The sequence below is a fragment of the Panulirus ornatus genome, chromosome 4 (genome assembly GCF_036320965.1).
Source record: "Panulirus ornatus isolate Po-2019 chromosome 4, ASM3632096v1, whole genome shotgun sequence".
NCBI lineage: Eukaryota > Metazoa > Arthropoda > Malacostraca > Decapoda > Palinuridae > Panulirus > Panulirus ornatus.
The window spans coordinates 87,771,455-87,796,144 of NC_092227.1; the positions used below are offsets into that span (position 1 = coordinate 87,771,455).

At 38.5% G+C, this 24,690-nt stretch overlaps 1 protein-coding gene across 1 annotated transcript; it reads left to right on the forward strand.

Annotated features, from left to right (window-relative positions):
• The first annotated feature begins 604 nt into the window (after nt 1–604).
• Nucleotides 605–16,078, forward strand: LOC139746179 (uncharacterized). The gene is made up of 3 exons (XM_071657102.1): nt 605–762; nt 4,787–4,880; nt 15,056–16,078. Exon 3 carries the CDS (start codon nt 15,163–15,165, stop codon nt 15,823–15,825), a length of 663 nt encoding a protein of 220 aa, XP_071513203.1. The 5' UTR covers nt 605–762; nt 4,787–4,880; nt 15,056–15,162; the 3' UTR covers nt 15,826–16,078.
• Nucleotides 16,079–24,690: the final 8,612 nt, after the last annotated feature.

Below are 24,690 nucleotides of genomic sequence, written 5' to 3' on the forward strand. Positions count from 1 at the left end.
TTATATTCTAAAAGATATTGCTGTCATCTTGTACTCGCATTTTCCATGTTGTGAATTCATGATATATTTAAAATCACACACACACACACCCTGGGCATGTAGTGTTATATAAAGCATGGATTTTTTTTACTAAAAGAAAATATTTTTGATTTGCGCACGATGAATATATGAAACATAAATCAAAGATAATTGGTATGATTACACGGGAATGTTGAATGCGAGAATCATATCAGTGGGTTTATGTTGTTATTTCTATTTTGAGCGAGGAGATAGTCATGAAATATATTTTACAAATCCACATTTGCCGTGAAAAGAAAAGGCAATCCACGCCCAATGAAGCCTAACATTATGCAACAATTGTTAAAGTGACGCTCATAGATGGCGTGGCGTTCTACCAACTATTGAGTATCTTGTGATATGAATTTCGTCGATATGCGACGCTAGATTTGAGTCACAATGCCATTAATGTAGATTATAACTAGACTCTATTCTCCATTCATCTGATTTTTTATTTACGTCTTTAAAATTCTGCATTACAGAACTAAATTCAAAACTTTACGAAAATCACATGGAATAGGATTACCTCCGTTCGTAGCGGCCATTTTTGAATCCGGATTTAAATCCGGTTTTCAAGTCGGTTTCCAGAGGTGTTTGTCTGGCCAGCTGTTTACAAGTTACAACTTTACAACCGACAGAGAATATTGCTTCACCACAATTTTAGTTATTAGTAGCGCCGCATTACGAGACATACAACCCAGTGTGGTAAGTATATTTCAATCGTCATGTTGTTCATATGACAATTTATATTCCGTGTTTATCTTGACGAGAATCTGAGAACTGAACAGACATCTTGATTATAGACCTTGTTTGCTGAATTGTTACTGTTTATACTTACGCTGTGATTCGCCTTATCATTTGGCCAGCAACAGAATGCAGGGAATTCCTTATGATTGGTTAAAGTTTATATGGTAATTTACCATTTTATATCCAGAGTGAAACTGGCTTTAGGAAATAGCTACTTATGTTTTATGTGATTAATATTGTTGATTACAGAAATGCCTGCAGAGCAAATATTTTATTGAATCATATTTTATGAGGACATAGGCGTTTTTGGAAAAAGGAAAGTAATTGTCACTGTAAAACTAGGTAATACACATGTGAAAAATCAACAGAACTTATGAAAACCTCTTCTAACCTCTTAGCAATCAATGTTAACTTCATTGATACTTTCATAGTTTATGCCCCACAGGAGTTACAAAATACCTTTTATATGTGATTAATAGAGCTAATGTTTTAGATTCCCCTGGCTAGGGACACTCACCTGGGTTAGGTTAAAATTTTGTTAGGTAAGATTTATTAGAGTACGCCTTAAACCATTGCTCACCAGAAAACTCTGTGGGGCGTAAGCTATAAAATTACCTCTTCATTTATGATATATTCTAATATATGTCAATCATGCTTATCAAAATGCATTGTGGGTATGATGGATGTAAATAACAGATGACACTCCAGAATTCTCATTATGATGAGAATATAATGTTAGAATATTTCTAATTTGTATTATCTTAACCCTTAGTAAACACGACAAAACAATGATTGCTTCCTGCAAAGTGATGGTTGGCTGGATCCTTCAGACTTTCAAGACAAGAGAAGAAAAGCTAATGATGATATTGTTCAATGCATGAACCAGTTTCATATCATCCTATGTAGATGATGCAAGAATATGTATGAAAATCACGTGAGTTGAGAATGCTGAGAGGCTATAAAGAGACGTCTCATAAATGAAGCTTTGATAGGGTAACTAAGCACAACATGGAGATAAGTTTCAACTCCTCGGGTATGGGCAAAATGAAGGAATTAGAAATAATATAGAGTACTGGACAGATACAGATGGTGAATAATGTGTCAGAAGTCAGAGTAATAACGTCTCATGACCTAATCAGTGAACACAACGAAACAAAGGATGCTTCAAGGAGAAGGAAGGCAGGCTATATCTTGTGGACCTTCAAGACAAGGGAAGAAAAGAGTACTGATATTATTCAAGGTGCTAATTAATTCATGAACTGGATACTCCTCTGTGCTAACACCCTACAAAGTGGGCAGAATTGTAGATGTAGAAAGTTTTCAGAGATCTTTCACAGCCCATGCTAATGTGGTAAAGGAACTAGGTTAGTGGAAATGGCAGAAATTTCTGAGGCTATACTCCTTGGAGCACAGATGGGAGAGGTATATCATCATCTATACTTGGGAGACCCAAGAAGTTATTGTTCTAGCTGACATTTGGAAGTAACATCCTGTTAGCACGACAGGCATGGAAGATCATGTAAAATACTACCTCTAAAATCCAAAGGTGTGATATGCACTTAAAGAGAAAACACCTTAAACATCTGGGGCTCAAAACTCTTCAACACCATGCCATCTACCATCAGAAATTTGCATGGAATGCACACTAAAGATGTTCAAGAGTGCACTGGAGAAGTACCTGTGGGGTCTGTGTGAGACCAACAGGCTCTAGCTTCCAACACTTTGATCATTCAGCAACCCAGCCCAGGTTGTAGGGCTGAAGACCCCAGAAGTCTTCATGAGGTATTATTTTGGCTGCAAGGTTAGGTTAAATTAGGTTGTTATGGGGTCTGTTGATGTTTTACAAGTGTATTACTTACTGTTACATTAACCTGATAGTTTTCCTGATGTACATAACCCTTATTACTTTATTTAATATCTTTCATAAAATATTGTGCTGCAAATCATGTCTGCAGGTATTTCTGTAATCTTAATAAACAACAGTGTATAAAGTACTTAAAGATTAGAAGCAGATTCTCAATGTTAGTATTGGTGTGGAGGTAATTTGATGAATTATTTGCTAAGAACTCTTTTCTGTGATGTTCTTACCTGTCTTACAGTCATCATCCCTGAAAGATTTGGGGGAGTCATGTGTAGTTGCTAAGTTTAATGTCTCCAAGACCCAGTTTCAACCCCTCTCTCTTTTGAAAACTCCTCACAACTCTCGTCTCTCCTTTGAAGGTTCTGTAATTCCACCTCTTGACTCGGTGAACATACTTAGTATTACTGTGACATTCACTTTTTCTTAGAAGCCCCACATTACAGGAATAGCTAAGTATACATCGGAAACCCCACATTACAGGAATAGCTAAGTATACCTCTAAGTAACTGGGTGTCCTGCTTAGATGTTAAAACTTCTGAAAAGTTGCTGTTTATACAAGGGATTCATTCATCTTAGAATTGAGTACTGCTCTTGCATCTTGGTGGTTCTCGCTCTGCATCCATACTTGACAGACTTTAGTCGAAAGTGGTTTGCCATATGAACTTTCCCAGGCTAACTTCCAAGCTTAACCCCTTTACCCTAATCCATAATGTTGGTTCACTTTTCCTTTTCTATAGGTATTACTTTGGTTTATGCCAAGAGCTGGCAGCTTGTGTGTCCGCACCTCTTCCTAGACCATACGGTACTTGGCAAGCTGCTGTATTACATAATTGCTTTGAGGCCATCAGCAACTAAGTGTGGGATATTTTGATACTTGTGTCTTTCCCTACACTTCAAAGCTATGGAAGTCTCTACCTTCACATGTCTTTCCCTTGTCTTTTCTTTTTCCATTTCATAATTCTCTTTTTAGATCAGTTAAGGCCCAGCCTTGATGTGGACTAATGCCCATGACTTCAACATTAAAGAAAGAAGCCTTATTATTATCAGAGAGAAGATTTTAAGATTGATAAGAATATGAGTTGAAGGGGGTTTCAAAGACCTTGGAAATGGTAGATGTCAAAGCAACAGGACGATAGTTCAAGGGGTTAGGATGGTCACCCTTCATACGGATGTGGTATACCATCGCATGCTTCCAAGAAAAAGGAAGAATTTTGGTTTTTAAACAGAAACTGAACAGATGAACAAGCATGGGTGCAAGTTCAGAGATATGGTTTTTTGGTACATTGGGAAAGATGCCATCAAGTCCTTAAGTCTTGTTTGTGTCTAGATAGAGAAATGCTTTTTGGAAAGTCTGAAAAGGGATTTTGGGTGGGGGTATAGGATGAGTAAGAGGTGCATCATGGTATGAAGGAATGTCAGTCATCCAAGGTAGAGTTAGAGGAGAAACAGGAACTAAAGAGAGTTGCTTTGTCTACAAGAATGACAGTTATAGTACCGTCAGAGCAGAAGAGTGGAAGAAAGGTAGAGTGAGAGAACTTGTTAATGGTGCCCTTAGCTAAAGGCCAGAAAGACCTGTCAGTATATAACAAGATGTTATAGCCTCCCCTTCCATGTGTCACAACCCTACTCTTGTACATTCCTGCACTCTTCCCAAAATATTTCCTATTCCTCACACTCCCCTTGCTTCATTTATGCTCACCTTATGCCATTCAATCCTAGTATTTCTTCACTCACATTTCTTTTCCAAGCTCACTTATTTTCACCGTCTTTTTTACACTCATATTGTTTGCTCTGTTCTGGAAACCCCAACAAATCCTCACCCTTGCCTCCACCAGGTAATGATGAGACATCCCACCACATTCAACATATTCACATCCAATTGTCTCTTTTTCAAGTCTGTCGATTAGTGTGTAATCCAGTAATGGTCTCTGACCATCTTTCCTACTCACTAGGTATACTTATGTATCTTTCTTTTTAAACAAGGTATTCCAAATCACCAGACCTATTTCAGCACACAGGTTGCACATCCTCCCAATCCACATGTCTATCCCTTGCCCTTCTTCACCATGAGTTTTGTAAGATATTTTTCCATTGGGAATTCTTAATAGTACATTTTGACAGGTTGCTTTGCTGAGTGATCTGTGGCTTATCAAGAAGGTCTGTGTCTTGTTTTTCCATCCCTTATCAAGAGAGCAATGAAGTTTTTTGCACATTGGTAAGTGTCTTGTTGCATGTTTAGAGGTCTTAACTGGTCAACCTTTGCTAACATTATTTTGCCTCATGAATGATTCCTGTTTTATATTAGACAGTTTGTTGTTTATATTACACCAGTATATATGTTTTCTGAAATTTGCTTGATTCAACCCCTTTTGTAATTTTATTTATCAGATTATTTGATCCATTTGAAATGAAAATTATACTAGTAAGTACTGAGCCTCCCCATGCACTTGATGAAGTTTTTGACTTCAGGAAAAGGTATCATTATATCATTTTCAGAAATAAGCTGTTTTATTTTGTTGTAGACTTTTATTTATATATATAGATTTATTAAGAAGGTACTAGAATTGATTCAGATGAGGTCATGAAACAGCTTTTTCCATCAGTACCACCCTTTCAGCAAAAATATTTTACAGTCTAGCAATTCAGGCTGTTGAATTTAACTCGTACTTCTTTTACTCAGTTGAAGTAATGCCAAAGGTTGTTTGATTATCAAAATTTTTCTGGATATAATTGAAAAATGTAAGTTCAGGCTATTATAACCTGAAAATAGAAATATTAAGCCTTTATCTACCTAATAAACTCTCACTGCAGCCATCCTAATGTCCAAAATACTCTGTGAGTGGGATGTTTTCAGATATTCAAAAAGAAATATCTATAATGCTGTCATGGAACAGCATGGTGCACTCTTTTTATTTCACAAACATGCAATTTTCTCTCTTCACACTTGTGCATAGTTTTTCACTGATTTGCAATAGTTTAATTGTGCAGTGCTATATTTTTGTATCTGTATATGGCAAGTAGGATTTAAGTGAAAATTTTTAGGCAGAATATGACCTATATGTGGCGAGGTGGCGATGGGAATGAATAAAGGCAGACAGTGTGAATTGTGTGCATGGGTATATATGTATGTGTCTGTGTGTGTATATATATGTGTACATTGAGATGTCTTTCTTTTCTTTTAAACTATTCGCCATTTCCCGCATTAGCAAGGAAGCGTTAAGAACAGAGGACTGGGCCTTTTTTGGAATATCCTCACCTGGCCCCCTCTGTTCCTTCTTTTGGAAAATTAAAAAAAAAACAAAACGAGAGGGGAGGATTTCCAGCCCCCCACTCCCTCCCCTTTTAGTCGCCTTCTACGACACACAGGGAATACGTGGGAAGTATTCTTAATCCCCTATGCCCAGGGATAACATTGAGATGTATAGGTATGTATATTTGCGTGTGTGGACGTGTATGTATATACATGTGTATGGGGGTGGGTTGGGCCATTTCTTTCGTCTAGGTATGTATATTTGCATGTGTGGACGTGTATGTATATACATGCGTATGGGGGTGGGTTGGGCCATTTCTTTCGTCTGTTTCCTTGCGCTACCTCGCAAACGCGGGAGACAGCGACAAAGCAAAATAAATAAATGACCTAGCTTGCCCACCAGTCTGAGTTAGATATGTGCTTGGTCAACACAAACTTGGTGCCCATGGTGTCACTCATATACAATATTTTTGTGGTATAAACACCTTTCTTTAATGTACTAAATCATGGCTGATAAGTGTGCTGTTAGTGTTGCATGTACTGAGAGGTTTGGGAAACACCTGATCATTGCTGAAAATGATTGGGGATCATGAGCTCAGGGAGAGTAGTTTGCACCTCATCCATGCACTATTTCTGATTAGATGATTCATGTGAATCTAGAGATATTTCCCTCTTATTGAGGGTAATCTTTGCTGTTCCTTGAACACCTTCAGCCTCAAGATAATGACCGACAACAACAGTTGTTATCTACCGAATTTAAAAAGTGAGGTAAGTTTCCATGTTTGTATCTTTCTATCAGGAACTCCCTCAAATGGTTGGCCATGGCTAAAGAGTCCCCATAACTGATGAGTTTTGATGCCATTTCTAAGCCTTAGGTGCCTCACCCTTGATAGGCCACTGGCAGAGGGCACCTCTAGTGCAGTGTTTTCAGAGGCTTCTCTCAACTACTTCTACCTAATGCGTTTACTTATTTTTCCTGACTGATGTTTCAACCTACTGTTTCTACTTAATGCTTCTGTCTGAAGTTTCAACCTTTTACTTCTGCCTATTTCAACCATTTTGTCAAAAAGCAGGGCTATTGCATAGCACTCATCGCAGGAAAAACTAGAGTTCTGAGGAATGAGTTGTGTGAGTTAAATGTTGTTAGATATTAAGTGTTTTGTGTAACAAGGAGAGTTTTATGTGTATGGACAGAATGTAAACATACTGTGGGTAAGGCAGAAAGAAAAGACAGCTGCCTTGGTCAAAGGATGCAACTTGACAACCTCTGAAGTTATGGCTCACTATGCAGCCATCACCAACCTTCCCAATGCACTGGCCGATAGTACTAGTAATGTACCTTCCCGATCAGCAGCTGTCGGGCAACTTGTCAATATTTCATCTATTACTGCTCCTCTGAAAAAAATGGGATATAATGGAATTGGGCTTCAACTGACCATTTTTCCCCAGTTAGTCTTTTAAACTTCCCATTTACTGTATGAATATTTCAAGGTTTGGGCATACTTTCAGTCATGTGTAGTGTTTTGGAGATTTTTTTTTTTTTTTGTCAGACTGATAAGATTAAGGCTTTTCAGCACAGTTATCTTATATCTTGTAAGAGTCAGTTTCAAAAATTGTATAACATAAGGGCACAGATCAGTTCTTGACATCCTAAAGTAGATTGATCAGTGTGTAGAAAATATGTGGGTTGTGATGTCTAGTAACAGTGTGTAGAAAGCCTCTATAAAAGTCAGTGGCTGTATATTTTGTCTTGAGGTAGAGATGGCTAGTTCAAGAACTGAAACTTAGCATGCATGGTGGAGCATTGAAAGCAAAATTTTTCATGACTTGCATATACAGTATGGAACAATTAAAGAGACGATAGGAGAGGTAGTGTTCAGTTTGGTATCCATTGCGCTTGTGATAGGTTTTTTTTATGGCCCACTTTACATAGAAAAAAATGAGTGCAAGATGTAACTTTTAGCATTTAGTTTGCTTAATTATCCCTGGGAATAGGAGAGAAAGAATACTTCCAATGCATTCCCTGTGTGTTGTAGAAGGCGACTAAAGGGTATGGGAGAGATGGGCTAGAAACCCTCCCCTTCTTGTATTTTAACTTTCTAAAAGGGGAAACAGAAGGAGTCATGCAGGGAGGGCTCATCCTCCTTGAAGGCTCAGACTGGGGTGTCTAAATGTGTGTGGGTGTAACCAAGATGAGAAAAAAAGGAGCGATAGGGATGTAACCAAGATGAGAAAAAAGGAGAGATAGGTAGTATATTTGAGGAAAGGAACCTGGATATTTTGGCTCTAAGTGAAATGAAGCTCAAGGGTAAAGGGGAAGAGTGTTTTGGGAATGTCTTGGGAGTAAAGTCAGGGGTTGGTGAGAGGACAAGAGCAAAGAAAGGAGTAGCACTTCTCCTGAAGCAGGAGTTGTGGGAGTATGTGATAAGAGTGTAAGAAAGTAAACTCTAGATTAAAATGGGTAAAATTAAAAGTGGATGGAGAGAAATGGGTGATTATTGGTGCCTATGCACCTGGTCATGAGAAGAAAGATCATGAGAGGCAAGTGTTTTGGGAGCAGCTGAGTCAGTGTGTTAGCAGCTTTGATGTACGAGACCGGGTTATAGTGATGGGTGATTTGAATGCAAAGGTGAGTAATGTGGCAGTTTAGGGTATAATTGGTATACATAGAGTGTTCAGTGTTGTAAATGGAAATGATGAAGAACTTGTAGATTTGTGTGCTGAAAAAGGTCTAGTGATTGGGAATACCTGGTTTGAAAAGAGAGATATACTTAAGTATACATATGTAAGTAGGAGAGATGACCAGTGGGCATTATTGGATTATGTGTTAATTAATTGGCATGTGAAAGAAAGACTTTTGGATGTTAATGTGCTGAGAGGGGCAACTGGAGGGATGTCTGATCATTATTTAGTGGAGGCGAAGGTGAAGATTTGTTGAGGTTTTTAGAAAAGGAGAGAGAATGTAGGGGTGGATGGATTGGTGAGAATAAGTGAGCTTGGAAAGGAGACTTGTGTGAGGAAGTACCTGGAGAGATTGAGTGCAGAATGGAAAAAGATGAGAGCAAATGACATAAGGGGAGTGTGGAAGGAATGGGATGTGTTTAGGGAAGCAGTGATGGCTTGTGCAAAAGATGCTTGTGGCATGAGAAAGGTGGGAGGTGGGCAGATTAGAAAGGGTAGTGAGTGGTGGAATGAAAAGTAAGATTGTTAGTGAAAGATGACAGAGAGGCGTTTGGATGATTTTTGCAGGGGAGTAGTGCAAATGACTGGGAGATGTATAAAAGAAAGAGGGAGGAGGTCAAGAGAAAGGTGCAAGAGATGGAAAACAGGGCAAATGAGAGTTGGGTTGAGAAAGTATCATTAAATTTTGGGGACAAAAAAAGATATTTTAGAAGGAGGTAAATAAAGTGCGTAAGACAAGAGAACAAATGGGAACATCAGTGAATGGGGAGGTAATAACAAGTAGTGGTGAAGTGAGGAGATGGAGTGAGTATTTTGAAGGTTTGTTGAATGTGTTTGATGATAGAGTGGGAGATATAGGGTGTTTTGGTCGAGGTGGTGTGCGAAGTGAGGGGGTCAGGGAGATTGGTTTGGTAAACAGAGAAGAGGTAGTGAAAACTTTGCGGAAGATGAGAGCTGGCAAGGCAGCGGGTTTGGATGGTATTGCAGTGGAATTTTTTAAGAAAGGGGGTGACTCTGTTGTTGACTGGCTGGTAAGGATATTCAGTGTATGTATGGTTCATGGTGAGGTGACTGAGGATTGGCAGAATGCATGCATAGTGTGCTATTGTATAAAGGCAAAGGGGATAAGGGTGGGTGTTTAAATTACAGAGGTATAAGTTTGTTGAGTATTTCTGGGAAATTGTATGGGAGGGTATTGATTAAGAGGATAAAGGCATGTACAGGGCATCATATTGGGGAAGAGCAGTGTGGTTTCTGAAGTGGTAGAGGATGTGTGGATCAGGTGTTTGCTTTAAAGAATGTATGTGAGAAATACTCAGAAAAACAGATGGTTTTGTACATAGCATTCATGGATCTGGAGAAAGCATGGGATAGAATAGATAGAGATGCTTTGTGGAGGGTATTAAGAGTATATGGTTTGGAAGGTAAGTTGCTAGAAGCAGTGAAAAGTTTTTATCAAGGATGTAAGGCATGTGTACGAGTAGGAAGAGAGGAAAGTGATTGCTTCTCAGTGAATGTTGGTTTGTGGCAGGGATGTGTGATGTCTCCATGGCTGTTTAATTTGTTTATGGATGGGGTTGTTAGGGAGGTGAATGCATGAGTTTTGGAGAGAGGGGCAAGTATGCAGTCTGTTGTGGATGAGAGGGGATGGGAAGTGATGATACAGTGCTGGTGGCTGATTTGGGTGAGAAACTGCAGAAGCTAGTGACTGAGTTTGGTAAAGTATGTGAAAGAAGAAAGTCGAGATTAGATGTGAATAAGAGCAAGGCTATTAGGTTCAGTAGGGTTGAGGGACAAGTTAATTGGAAGGTAAGTTTGAATGGAGAAAAACTGGAGGAAGCGAAATGTTTTAGATATCTAGAAGTGAATTTGGCAGTGGATGCAACCATGGAAGCGGAAGTGAGTCATTGGGTGGGGGAGAGGGCGAAGGTTCTGGGAATGTTGAAGAATGTGTGGAAGGTGAGAACGTTATCTCGGAGAGCAAAAATGGGTATTTTTGAAGGAATAGTGGTTCTAACAATGTTATATGGTTGCGAGGCGTGGGCTGTAGATAGGGTTGTGCGGAGGCCGGTGGATATGTTGGAAATGAAATGTTTGAGGACAATATATGGTGTGAGGTGGTTTGATCGAGTAAGTAATGAAAGGGTGAGAGAGATGTGTGGTAATAAAAAGAGTGTGGTTGAGAGAGCAGAAGAGGGTGTATTGAAATGGTTTGGTTGCATAGAAAGAATGAGTGAGGAAAGATTGACAAAGAAGATATATGTGTCAGAGGTGAAGGGAACGTGGAGAACTGGGAGACCAAATTGGAGGTGGAAGGATGGAATGAAAAAGATTTTGAACAATCAGGGCCTGAACATACAGGAGGGTGAAAGGTGTGCAAGGCATAGTGTAAATTGGAACGATGTGGTGTACTGGGGTTGACATGCTGTCATTGGATTGAGCCAGGGCATGTGAAGCATCTGGGGTGAACCATGGAAAGTTTTTTGGGGCCTGGATGTGGAAAGAGAGCTGTGGTTTCAGTGCATTACACTTGACAGCTAGAGACTGAGTTTGAACAAATGTGGCCTTTCTTGTCTTTTCCTGGCGCTACATCATGTGGGGGGGAGAGAGGTGCCATTTTCATGTGTGGCAGGGTGGCGATGGGAATGGATGAAGGCAGCAAGAATGGATATGTACATGTTATATATGTATATGTCTGTGTATGTATGTGTATATATATGTTGAAATTTTTTTTTTTTCCGCTGTCTCCCGCGTTTGCGAGGTAGCGCAAGGAAACAGACGAAAGAAATGGCCCAACCCACCCCCATACACATGTATATACACACCCGTCCACACACGCAAATATACATACCTACACAGCTTTCCATGGTTTACCCCAGACGCTTCACATGCCCTGATTCAATCCACTGACCGCACATCAACCCCGGTATACCACATCGATCCAATTCACTCTATTCCTTGCCCTCCTTTCACCCTCCTGCATGTTCAGGCCCCGATCACACAAAATCTTTTTCACTCCATCTTTCCACCTCCAATTTGGTCTCCCTCTTCTCCTCGTTCCCTCCACCTCCGACACGTATATCCTCTTGGTCAATCTTTCCTCACTCATTCTCTCCATGTGACCAAACCATTTCAAAACACCCTCTTCTGCTTTCTCAACCACGCTCTTTTTATTTCCACACATCTCTCTTACCCTTACGTTACTTACTCGATCAAACCACCTCACACCACACATTGTCCTCAAACATCTCATTTCCAGCACACCCACCCTCCTGCGCACAACTCTATCCATAGCCCACGCCTCGCAACCATACAACACTGTTGGAACCACTATTCCTTCAAACATACCCATTTTTGCTTTCCGAGATAATGTTCTCGACTTCCACACATTCTTCAAGGCTCGCAGGATTTTCGCCCCCTCCCCCACCCTATGATCCACTTCCGCTTCCATGGTTCCATCCGCTGCCAGATCCACTCCCAGATATCTAAAACACTTTACTTCCTCCAGTTTTTCTCCATTCAAACTTACCTCCCAATTGACTTGACCCTCAACCCTACTGTACCTAATAACCTTGCTCTTATTCACATTTACTCTTAACTTTCTTCTTTCACACACTTTACCAAATTCAGTCACCAGCTTCTGCAGTTTCTCACATGAATCAGCCACCAGCGCTGTATCATCAGCGAACAAGAACTGACTCACTTCCCAAGCTCTCTCATCCACAACAGACTTCATACTTGCCCCTCTTTCCAAAACTCTTGCATTCACCTTCCTAACAACCCCATCCATAAACAAATTAAACAACCATGGAGACATCACACACCCCTGCCGCAAACCTACATTCACTGAGAACCAATCACTTTCCTCTCTTCATACACATACACATGCCTTACATCCTCGATAAAAACTTTTCACTGCTTCTAACAACTTGCCTCCCACACCATATATTCTTAATACCTTCCACAGAGCATCTCTATCAACTCTATCATATGCCTTCTCCAGATCCATAAATGCTACATACAAATCCATTTGCTTTTCTAAGTATTTCTCACATACATTCTTCAAAGCAAACACCTGATCCACACATCCTCTACCACTTCTGAAACCACACTGCTGTTCCCCAATCTGATGCTCTGTACATGCCTTCACCCTCTCAATCAATACCCTCCCATATAATTTACCAGGAATACTCAACAAACTTATACCTCTGAAATTTGAGCACTCACTCTTATCCCCTTTGCCTTTGTACAATGGCACTATGCACGCATTCCGCCAATCCTCAGGCACCTCACCATGAGCCATACATACATTAAATAACCTTACCAACCAGTCAATAATACAGTCACCCCCTCTTTTTATAAATTCCACTGCAATACCATCCAAACCTGCTGCCTTGCCGGCTTTCATCTTCCGCAAAGCTTTTACTACCTCTTCTCTGTTTACCAAATCATTTTTCCTAACCCTCTCACTTTGCACACCACCTTGACCAAAACACCCTATATCTGCCACTCTATCTATGTTTAAATGTATAGGTATGTATATATGTGTGTGTGGGTGTTTATGTTTTTCATGTGTTTGTGGGTAGGTTAGGCCATTCTTTCGTCTGTTTCCTTGTGCCACCTTGGTAACGTGGGAGACAGCAACTAAGTATAATAGTTTGCTTAATGATGTTATCATTATTAGAAAAAGCATCATTCATTAAATCAGCCTGATAATGATACTTTGTATTATTACTCCTAACCTAGATTTGTAAATTAGATAAAAGATTATGTACTCTTATGTTAGTTTTTATTTTGTAATTTATTTTACTGGACATGTGTTATGGATGGCCAACAATACTGATAAACAAACAAAATGAATGAACATTGACTTGTGGTCAAGAGAGGGTTTGTTGGGGATGCTTGGTTCATGTTTAGCATAAATTGCAGTTATGCCCAGGCACATGGGAAAGAGGTATTAGGTTGTCTCAATGTTTTGTACATATAGGATACCAACAAAGCCTCTTTTTCAGTGATATATAGATAATTAAAGTGATAAGCACACAAAAGTCAAGAATTTACATGAACGGGGCTTTTACTTAGATTGAAGTTTCATGTGTTTATTTTTTCTATGACTAGTAATTTGACAAATCTTATATTTTATTTTTCTTCCGTCAGAGACTGGAAAGTGTAATGCTTACATGTTCAGTATTGATTAAAACATTATATGTATTTTACAGAATTCTTTCAGGAATGCTATATGGACATTGTTGTTATGAAAAAAAACAAGTCATTGCTGCAGTTCGATATTGATATAGGTGAAATATTTCTCTTACATCATGATCACAATTATGGCATTGATTTCACCTTAGTTTGTTTTCTGCAATGGTAATATCCTTGTTGGTTTATATCCTTGTAACATTACTGAAAAGTTTCAGTTGAATATATATGAAATATCATATAATACCAATTATAGAGATATCATATTTGCTGGTCCCTGGCTTGGAAGAAAAATGTATCATTAAGCCAGGTTGCTAACAAAAGCAGAAAAACCCTTTTTACTAACTCTTAATCCTGTTATAAGCTCCTTTCTTGTATTTTCTTTACTTTTGTATGTTTATGAGTTTGATAAATGCCCAGTTTAGATTATATTTGCATCACAACACTCCTGAAGAAACCAGAGGTAAGTTCACATTTAAGACAAACACAAAATCACCAGTGGCTCATTGATAAGTCTGCTGCTTCTCAAAATCTAGCATACATAGGTCTCAATTAAAGATGCTCAGTCACACTCAGTGAATATGAGGAACACAAGAAGAGTCAGATTTCCTTTGATAGAGGTAACAGGAAAAAATGGATGCAATCTGGGTAGAATATTTAGATAGAAAACAGCTGCCTATAAGTTACTATCTCATCTTAAGTGAAGCTTTGACAGGTATATACTATAATTACAGGGATTTCACTGCAAAAATAATCATGGCAGTTTCACCCTGTGGTAATAGTTATGGAATTAAATGTTGAAACTACTTTCCTGGGTAAATATAATTATGTCTGATTGATATTTGTCTTTAGTTAGGCATACATTATTAGCATCATGGGAAGAGCCATATTAAACAGGGCATTTTTATCCAGCTTCTCAAGTATGCTTCTTTTGGCATTTCTCAAGGGCCTTCCAAATGCATTTGGCTCATAGGCATGTTTTGTGCACCTTTTCATGTACTAAGCAGAGGCTTTTGGTGGATAGTTTTCATACATTTGTTTCGATCCTGAAATGTTAGTTTCTTCAAGTGTAAAACACATACTTGTTAAAATTTTTCTTGTGATTTTCATGACTGTTTCACCATGTGAATACTTCTCTTAGATATATATTTGCTCCACAATAGGAAATCATTTGATTACTGGTTTTTACTGCAAAACATTTTATCTTTTATTATCATTTTATTTAAAGCTCATCAATGGTAATTTTTTTCTTCTTTCAGAGACTTTTTCTGAACCACTTTGGCTTTGATGAAAGGAAATAATCTTTGTTTTGTCTGAATACCAAGCTGAATACCTAGCCCCTTTGAGTTGATTGCATAGCACCAAGATGGAGGAAGACCATGAAACAATAATTATTCAGGTGAACAGCACAGACTGGGATCAGCAAGCAGTATCAGACTTCGAGCACCTACAAGTCACTAATTTGACTTCAGTAGAATGTGGGATAGTGAAGGAAGAAGTTTCACGGATAGTGAAGGAAGAAGATTCTCACATTAATGAAGTTGTTGCTGTAGAAACATATCCAATTGAACCAGATCAGATTCAAGAGAAAATGGATATAGGGAAATTGAGCAGTGACATGAACAAGAAAAATCTGATGCCCGTTTTAAAGTATGACTGTCCTTATTGTGGTGTTCATCCTAAAACTAAGAATGCTTTGAATATCCATATCAGAACTCATACTGGAGAAAAACCATTTAAGTGTGAAATTTGTGGAAATGCATTCAAAGCAAAGACAGAATTAGACAGACACATAAAATTACATTATCAAAAGAAAGAATATTTTTGTGGGACATGTGGGGCTGAATTTGTTAGTCAGTATTCATGCACAAAACATATGATGAACATTCACAAAATAAAAGCTAATGATATTAATATGTTTAGATTGAAAGAGGAAGTAACAGAGAAAGGAGAAGATGTACTCTTCATCAAAGTGATAAAAAATGGAGAAGCCTATAGAAGGAGGTTCAAATTTATAAAAGAAGTATGAATGCGAAGGGTTTGAAGTCAAATAATTTTTTCTTAACTTTCTTAATCAGGCTTGAGATACAGGAAGTTCTTGATTAATGACAGTGATGCATTCATAGAACACATGACTGTAATCAAAATGACTTCAGCCAAAACAGATTTACCCTAGAATCCATAAATTGAAGCACATTCCTGGACAGTAGCTCAAAAACATGTTTTGTGTACAAACAAAGCCAAAAATCTTTCTACATGATTAAAAGAAAATTTCAAATAAACTATTTCTTTCTTTATCATTAAGTGTATACTTGGACTTGTAGGCATATGATGTTGAAGCTGATATCTTTATCTTTAAATATCTCTGATGCCCATTCCCTCTGGAAACTCCCTTATCTCTGTCCTTGCAAGTATTGCTACTCGCAGTCTTCCTGGAGCACTCTTTTGCTTTATTTCCCCATAATACAGGTGGTCTTCCCCTTGTATCAGCCCCTTTAATCTACTTCCATACACTCTCCTTGTAAACTTCTCTTGCATTCTTTCTACTTGCCCAAACCCTCTCAAAGTATTATGTTCACTTTGTATGCCCTACCATACAAAATTTCTAGTACACCACTTCATTCATTACCTTCTTCATTCCATCCAGTCATACCACATGCTTCTCTCAAATAACTCACTTCCAGAGAGCCTGGATTTTTGACCTCTGTGACTTATCCCATGTCCCTGTTTCAGCTGCAGATGCCAGGTTCAGAACTATGCTGTCCCTTAACCCTTTTTTCCCTTCCATACTTATGCCTCTTGATGCTGACTCCCCACTCAGATGTTTTGCTCTATGACTGATCTATGTTAGTTATTAATCCACTGCACATCAGTTGAGTAGTAGTTGAAGCAGATCCACTTTTTTGGAATTACTTTGTTCTTAACTGAATCTGAAACTGTAGTCACTACCATTGTTTATGTTGTTTCTGGAAGTGAGAAATGCATAGCTATGTTGACAGCTCGTTTGCCAGCTTCAGAACATTTATGTCGAGTTATGATTTAATTTGTGATCCAGGAGTTTGAAAGGCACCACTCTTTTGTCAGTCATATCAAGTATCAAAATGTTGTCATTTCTTGGATGGAAATGACATAACTTTAAAATAATGATAGCAACATTGTTCAAGGACCTGGTATGATTCAGTTAACAGTGTGACTACAAAATAACGTTATTCAAAATTAGTTTAATCAAGGACTTACTGTATTCAAACCTTTTCCAAATATGGTACCTTTTTTATCTATTGAGGATCAGTGCAAGAAGTTTCAGCTTTTGTAGACATGTGAATCAGCTAAGGTTGCTTCCTTTTTGAATGTCACTGTAACATAATGATTTAATTTTTTCCCTCCAGGATCCTCTTCTGTGGGGCTCCCATGGTGCTCAAGAAGCTGGTTGCATCCACTGGGTGGGACCACAAGTAAAGTGTGATGTGTTTATGCGTGTGTGAGGTGACTGCAGGGCAGTTGAGGTGCAAGTATTCAGTGTCTTCAATATATAAGTTGTCTTGAGTATGAGGGGTCTTGTGATATGTTGATTTTGTGTTTGTAATGAAGAGATGCATGGTGTTCAGAATGCAAATGTGAAAGTGTTACTTATGCTTACTTGTGGATTATAGTGTTAGATGAGCATATGGCTGACAGAGTTGAATTTATGGTGGGGCTAGTAAAGAGGTCATTTATTGATTGACAAGTCAGATGACTGTGCATGTTTTATCATTGTTGTGTGTTAGGGGAGGAAGGATCTATAAGTTAAAGCAAGAAGCAGCATAAGGCTTTTTATTTCTATTTATGGGTGATAATAGTTTATTATGTGGTGTGGATGGGTGGGGTCTACTGTTGTTTCAAAGAAGTGAGTACTGAGCATAATGAAGTGAGGTTGTGTTGGAATTATTTTTGCTTCAGTATGAGAGTGTTGAATATTTGTGGTGTCAAGGCAGCCATTGGATATTCTAATTGCCTTGTTTTTAGCAGATCATTATTGCTTTATTATATTTGCTTTTGAAATGATGCTTGACCAAGCAATTAAGGTTACTTTATGGTGGAATGGATGAATGATTTTCAGAAGATCTTTAGGGATTTTTGTTCCTGTCTAAAACTGGTACCATCATGTGATCTGAGGGTGTTTAGTTTTTTATGGCTTTTCTGTTGATGTTTGTAGTGAGGGAAGGTAACACCTTGTGTGTCTGGTATGTGATAACCATTATGGTTGGAGTTCTGTTGAGTGGGAGTGGTTGACCATTCAGGGTAATGGGAGTATGCAAATGGATTCATATCTGTTTGGGATCATATGGTTGACAGTGGGTTTCTTTGGTGATAAAGACATTCTGTATTTAGTTAGCCTGTGTTCTAATTACAAGATATAATGTTGCATGTTTATTGATACTTGAGTAGTGCCATAATGAATTTTAAATGCCAGTGGGAGTCATATGTTGACAGGCAAGGCAGCTGTTTTGTGAGAGGAGTTTGAGTAGGTTTTTCTTGGCTTTCGTGTTTAAAAACGTAGTTGGTTTGTGGCTAATTTCTGGGTAGCACTTCATGTGTATGTTCGTGTGTTCTTTGAGGGAATGTATGTTGGTCTGAATTGGAAGTTGGGGGACTGGAATAGTGTGGGAGGAGAATATTTTTCTTCAACATTCTCAGGAGCTGGATGCTGTTGGTTTTATGGTTCATTGTGTTAAGGAAGAGGTGCCCATTTGCTGTTTGCTTTCCAGATATTAAGTTGATGATGAACATTTTAAGAGTTTTGAATTTGTTCTGAGATCTCTCTGATAGTGAGGGGTTGTGTCTGAGCTTCTTTCATATCATTATGAAGTCTGCAGCTTATCAGGAGAAGTTTGGGTTATATTGCTTTCTGTGTCCTTATGGTCATGCTTTTTGCTCACTTGGCTGGTGGTGTTGATGAAGTATGAGTTGTATAGTTTAGAGTTGGGAAATGATGTAAGATGAAGGTATGGAGCTTAGATTCTATGTAATGCATGAAGGTTGGCCAGTCTGCATTCTTGTTGTATGTATATATGCCACTACGTGAGTTGGGTGAATTATTTAAGGTGCTTTCAGAATGGATAAGTGATCAAAGGAAGTATGCATAGTGTGGTCCTTGTGTGCAGTTTTGGAGTGCAAAAGGTAATGTGTAGTGAGTATGGCTACTAGAGACGGTAGATTGGAAGTCTGATTGGTTAATTGCATAGGCAGAGAATGTTGAAAGAATGCAATTGATATATGAATAGTCATACCTGTGGATCTTGAGTATGATGCATGTTCAAAGAGATCCATTTACTCTTCATTTATCATAAGATTTATTCATTCATATCCTAACCCATCAATGTAGCATTAAATATGTTCAATACCATCATCATCAGGTTGAGCTATATATAGTGTAAGACCCTACCAGTTTAGTGAGAACTTAAGGAATTATATAGATGCAAGAAGTTTGCATGATTTTAGTAGCAACTTTGGAAGCTTATGAAGATGTTACAAAATTTGCCGTTATGTTAATTGCATTCCATCAATCACTCTTGGTATGTAAGGAGAGTTAGAGAACCATTTTTTTTATGAGAAATCTGTTCTTTTTATTTCTTAAATATATACCAGATAGAACATTTATTTGCCATGAATTGCATGAAATACACATTGTAAAAATGCAAATTGTGATTACAGTGTAATGTTATGCAAAGTTTTGGAAAAATACAGCATTTTGGACACAGTAGAAATAAAATCCAACAAGGATTTTTGTTTAAAACCAAGATGCATAGATATTTAGAAAGAAATTTTGCGAACTACTTACAGGGTCCGATTATGAGTGTTTGTACATGTTTTCCTAGTATTGTGAATATGCAAAAGATTACATGTAATCTTGACAGAATTTGTATATCTTTCATCTTGAAAGGTTCTGTTGTGTTTTGTTATTAATTTACTTTATGTTAATGAATTACAATTACTGGTGCCTTAAGACCTCTCATACAAGAGACAAAATAGATTTGAAAATGGGAATTCAGCACTACTAAATAGTGCTTTCACTTCCTTTACCATTTACCATGAGTTTATTTGACATGGATACACCATTCACATTGCTCTCCTATTTAGCTAACTGATAGTTCTCTCCTCATTCACCTTCTCCAGTAGTAGCATGCCTACCTGAAAGTAGCAAATTAGCTAGGTTTTCTGTATGACCTGACTCATGGTACAGCATGTCTGACATGGAAAAGCACTCAGTTCGATAGGATAAACCAGCTACGGTATTTTACCTTGCAGTTTCTGTAGAGTGGTAGTGACAATTCATTATGCATAAATCAGTATATATATCCTTTTCATAATCAGAATTTTAAACATTTGAAGGAAAAGCTGCATTATTTTTTAGAAATGCTACTAATGTAGTGTCTTCTGTTTGTTTTGCAGCCTCACAACTTCGACTTCTCAATGGTGGCAGTCCATGAAGTCTTTCCAAGCTTTATAGGCATCACATCACAAATTTCATGAGTACATTCATCCTTTTCATATTCATAGCTTTGAAAGTTTAAAGGAAAAGATGCATTACTTTCTAGCAATGCTACTAATGAAGTTATGTTGGTTTTGCAGCCTCACTATTTTGGACTCGTCAGTAGTTGCAGTCCTTCATGCAGTCTTTCTGAGCTTCATAGGGGCCACTTTACAAATTTCATACAGGCATACTATAATTCAGAAGGTACGCCAGTGCTTTATACCATTTAACGCCACATTCTTTACAGTAAGTTCAAAATATTCAAAAACACCTTGATCTAGAGGCGCTCTATCTAAACAGAGAAGAGGTAGTAAAAGCTTTGCGGAAGATGAAAGCCGGCAAGGCAGCAGGTTTGGATGGTATTGCAGTGGAATTTATTAAAAAAGGGGGTGACTGTATTGTTGACTGGTTGGTAAGGTTATTTAATGTATGTATGACTCATGGTGAGGTGCCTGAGGATTGGCGGAATGCGTGCATAGTGCCATTGTACAAAGGCAAAGGGGATAAGAGTGAGTGCTCAAATTACAGAGGTATAAGTTTGTTGAGTATTCCTGGTAAATTATATGGGAGGGTATTGATTGAGAGGGTGAAGGCATGTACAGAGCATCAGATTGGGGAAGAGCAGTGCGGTTTCAGAAGTGGTAGAGGATGTGTGGATCAGGTGTTTGCTTTGAAGAATGTATGTGAGAAATACTTAGAAAAGCAAATGGATTTGTATGTAGCATTTATGGATCTGGAGAAGGCATATGATAGAGTTGATAGAGATGCTCTGTGGAAGGTATTAAGAATATATGGTGTGGGAGGCAAGTTGTTAGAAGCAGTGAAAAGTTTTTATCGAGGATGTAAGGCATGTGTACGTGTAGGAAGAGAGGAAAGTGATTGGTTCTCAGTGAATGTAGGTTTGCGGCAGGGGTGTGTGATGTCTCCATGGTTGTTTAATTTGTTTATGGATGGGGTTGTTAGGGAGGTAAATGCAAGAGTCCTGGAAAGAGGGGCAAGTATGAAGTCTGTTGGGGATGAGAGAGCTTGGGAAGTGAGTCAGTTGTTGTTCGCTGATGATACAGCGCTGGTGGCTGATTCATGTGAGAAACTGCAGAAGCTGGTGACTGAGTTTGGTAAAGTGTGTGGAAGAAGAAAGTTAAGAGTAAATGTGAATAAGAGCAAGGTTATTAGGTACAGTAGGGTTGAGGGTCAAGTCAATTGGGAGGTGAGTTTGAATGGAGAAAAACTGGAGGAAGTGAAGTGTTTTAGATATCTGGGAGTGGATCTGTCAGCGGATGGAACCATGGAAGCGGAAGTGGATCATAGGGTGGGGGAGGGGGCGAAAATTTTGGGAGCCTTGAAAAATGTGTGGAAGTCGAGAACAGTATCTCGGAAAGCAAAAATGGGTATGTTTGAAGGAATAGTGGTTCCAACAATGTTGTATGGTTGCGAGGCGTGGGCTATGGATAGAGTTGTGCGCAGGAGGATGGATGTGCTGGAAATGAGATGTTTGAGGACAATGTGTGGTGTGAGGTGGTTTGATCGAGTAAGTAACGTAAGGGTAAGAGAGATGTGTGGAAATAAAAAGAGCGTGGTTGAGAGAGCAGAAGAGGGTGTTTTGAAATGGTTTGGTCACATGGAGAGAATGAGTGAGGAAAGATTGACCAAGAGGATATATGTGTCGGAGGTGGAGGGAACGAGGAGAAGAGGGAGACCAAATTGGAGGTGGAAAGATGGAGTGAAAAAGATTTTGTGTGATCGGGGCCTGAACATGCAGGAGGGTGTAAGGAGGGCAAGGAATAGAGTGAATTGGAGCGATGTGGTATACAGGGGTTGACGTGCTGTCAGTGGAGTGAATCAAGGCATGTGAAGCGTCTGGGGTAAACCATGGAAAGCTGTGTAGGTATGTATATTTGCGTGTGTGGACGTGTGTATGTACATGTGTATGGGGGGGGGGGTTGGGCCATTTCTTTCGTCTGTTTCCTTGCGCTACCTCGCAAACGCGGGAGACAGCGACAAAGTATAAAAAAAAAAAAAAAAAAAAAAAAAAAAAAAAAAAAACCTTGATCTGTTATGTGAGATGAAAGCTCTGATAATTGTTTAGAGGAAATATTGATATCTGTACTTTTGAGGTGAAAGACCACTGTACCTTCAAACATGCACATCTTTGCCCCATCTTACACTGACGTGTCCTTCCACGTAATACACCTGGGATGTTAGCCCCTTCTTCAGTCCTGTATCTCATTTGAGTGAGCCCCAGGGTTCCATGTGATGCCAAGCTCTTCCCATCCTACCCCTGCTGCAGTCAGTGCCTTACTTTTGTAAATATTTACTCTCAACTTCCTTCTTTCACAGTCTTCCAAACTCTGACACAAAAGAAACATTCTGCCAATGCTTGGGCATCAGTTAACATTTTTCATCCCTTAAAACTTAATAGCAATCTCATCCTCACTTTCCATTTTTGTGTCATATTGATGATTTATTGTCCAGTGGGTGGAGCTAGTTGTTAGTTAGCTGAACGAGTAAGTGATGTGATCTTGTGCATTCACGTCAGCTCGACTCACAATTCATGGGCTGTCATTGAGGGAGAAGTGATTACTCTAATAATTTTGAATTTTCATGTTATGGGGCTGTAGAACCTTTCATAAACCAGGTCATAAGGCACAGTTTTCAGTGATTTGTAAGTTACTGAAGCACTGAGAGGTATGTTCACAATGAAGCTGATTCTCTCTGCTTTAGTAGCATTTGTTTTAGTATTTGAACTTAGTTATTATGTGTGACATTTGTTTCATTTTCAGAATTTTCATGAAAATATTAAAGAAGTAAAAGCCTTTATTTTGGAGTATCTTTTACGTAGACAATGAAAATTTTTGACTTAGTTTACACTGTGTATGCTTCTTTGAGTTGAGATTTGCTTATTTTTCCATTGTATTCAGAATGCCATCCTTGGGGGACACTCGATAGACATACAGCCTTCTGTGTGAAGATCTCCATTAATTTTGCTTGCATTCCTCACTAGAATTTGTTTTGACAGCTCTTTTCACTAAAATTGCATGTAAAAGCTATACGTAGGAGCCTCTGCAAACACTGTGCTAGAGTTGCCCTCTGCCAGTGGCCTGTTAAGGGTAAGGCACTGAAGTCTCAGAAGTGGCACTGGAATTCTTTAGTACTGGAGACTCTGTTGCTGTGGCCACCCCTTTGAAGGAGTTCTGCTTGGAACAGATGTCAGAGATATAGGTTGACTGCTTGTACACACATTAGCTCACATCCATTCCTGCTATTAGGCCCAGCTTGTATTAGTCAACCTTGATTCCTTTAAACTTTTGTCCAGTACACCCATTCCAGTTTTACATCTTTCACTTTGTCAGTTCACATGACCTAGATTATCTTCCTTCTATGAATGCCCTTTCAAAGATATTACCAGCACATACCACCAGAATTCATTAACTAATCAAGTTTAGAAATATTTGCAGGTTAAGTATCCTCCCCTTTCTTCTCCACCCACATCTTACTGTACAGCAGAATATTGTGGACTTTCAGTGGGTGACTTGCTAAGGAAAAGTAGAGCAAAAACTTATCCACTTTGAGGCTTACTACTAGAATAAATGTTTTCTGATAATACAGGAAATAGATCTAAGTTTGTAGGTATTTAGATAATATAAACCCCTCATATTGTAAAGATAAATAGATTCTGTATAGATCTGAAGATTCTGTTAACAAATAATACTGGGCATTTTGACTTTCGCATTTAAGACCTGTAAGTTCCTCAACATTGTAAACTTGCATTTACAATTAAAACACATGGATTATCGTAATGATGAAAATACTCAGTTTCAGTTTAAGATTACTAAGCTTACTCTACATGCTCATAAACTTTTGAAATGTTAGACAGACTGGCAGAGTTAGAGACAATCAAGCATCAGTTTTACCATCACTTGATTAACTCTCTACAGGCCCAGTTTTTATTAGAATCAGACTGACCTTTAAGCAGTTAAATTCAGCTGGCTGTGGTACATCATAATTTCATGTTAATGAATGTTCTGGGATTTTGTTCGTAGCTTTGAACTCATAGAGACTGCAGAGAATCATATACAGCATTGATGGGCTACAGAACAAAGCATCCAATCCCCATATGAAGATAATGGTAGGCCAGTATCTACAAAACTTCAAAATAAGGAAAACAAAACTTATTCTCCTATGAATACTAGTTATGTCAACATCACTTTCAAAGCAAAAATATATTTGCTGATTAGAAAATGTGCAAAGATCTTGCATAGCTTGCTCTGACTTTCTAAACTCCACATTACAAAGGGTAATGGAATTCCATTTAATAAAGTTCAAATGTTTTTTTTTTTTTAATTTTCCAAAAGAAGGAACAGAGAAGGGGGCCAGGTGAGGATA

Excerpts from the sequence above, each read along its gene's own strand:
- LOC139746179 (XM_071657102.1), top strand. The coding sequence starts at position 15,163 with ATGGAGGAAGACCATGAAACAATAATTATTCAGGTGAACAGCACAGAC.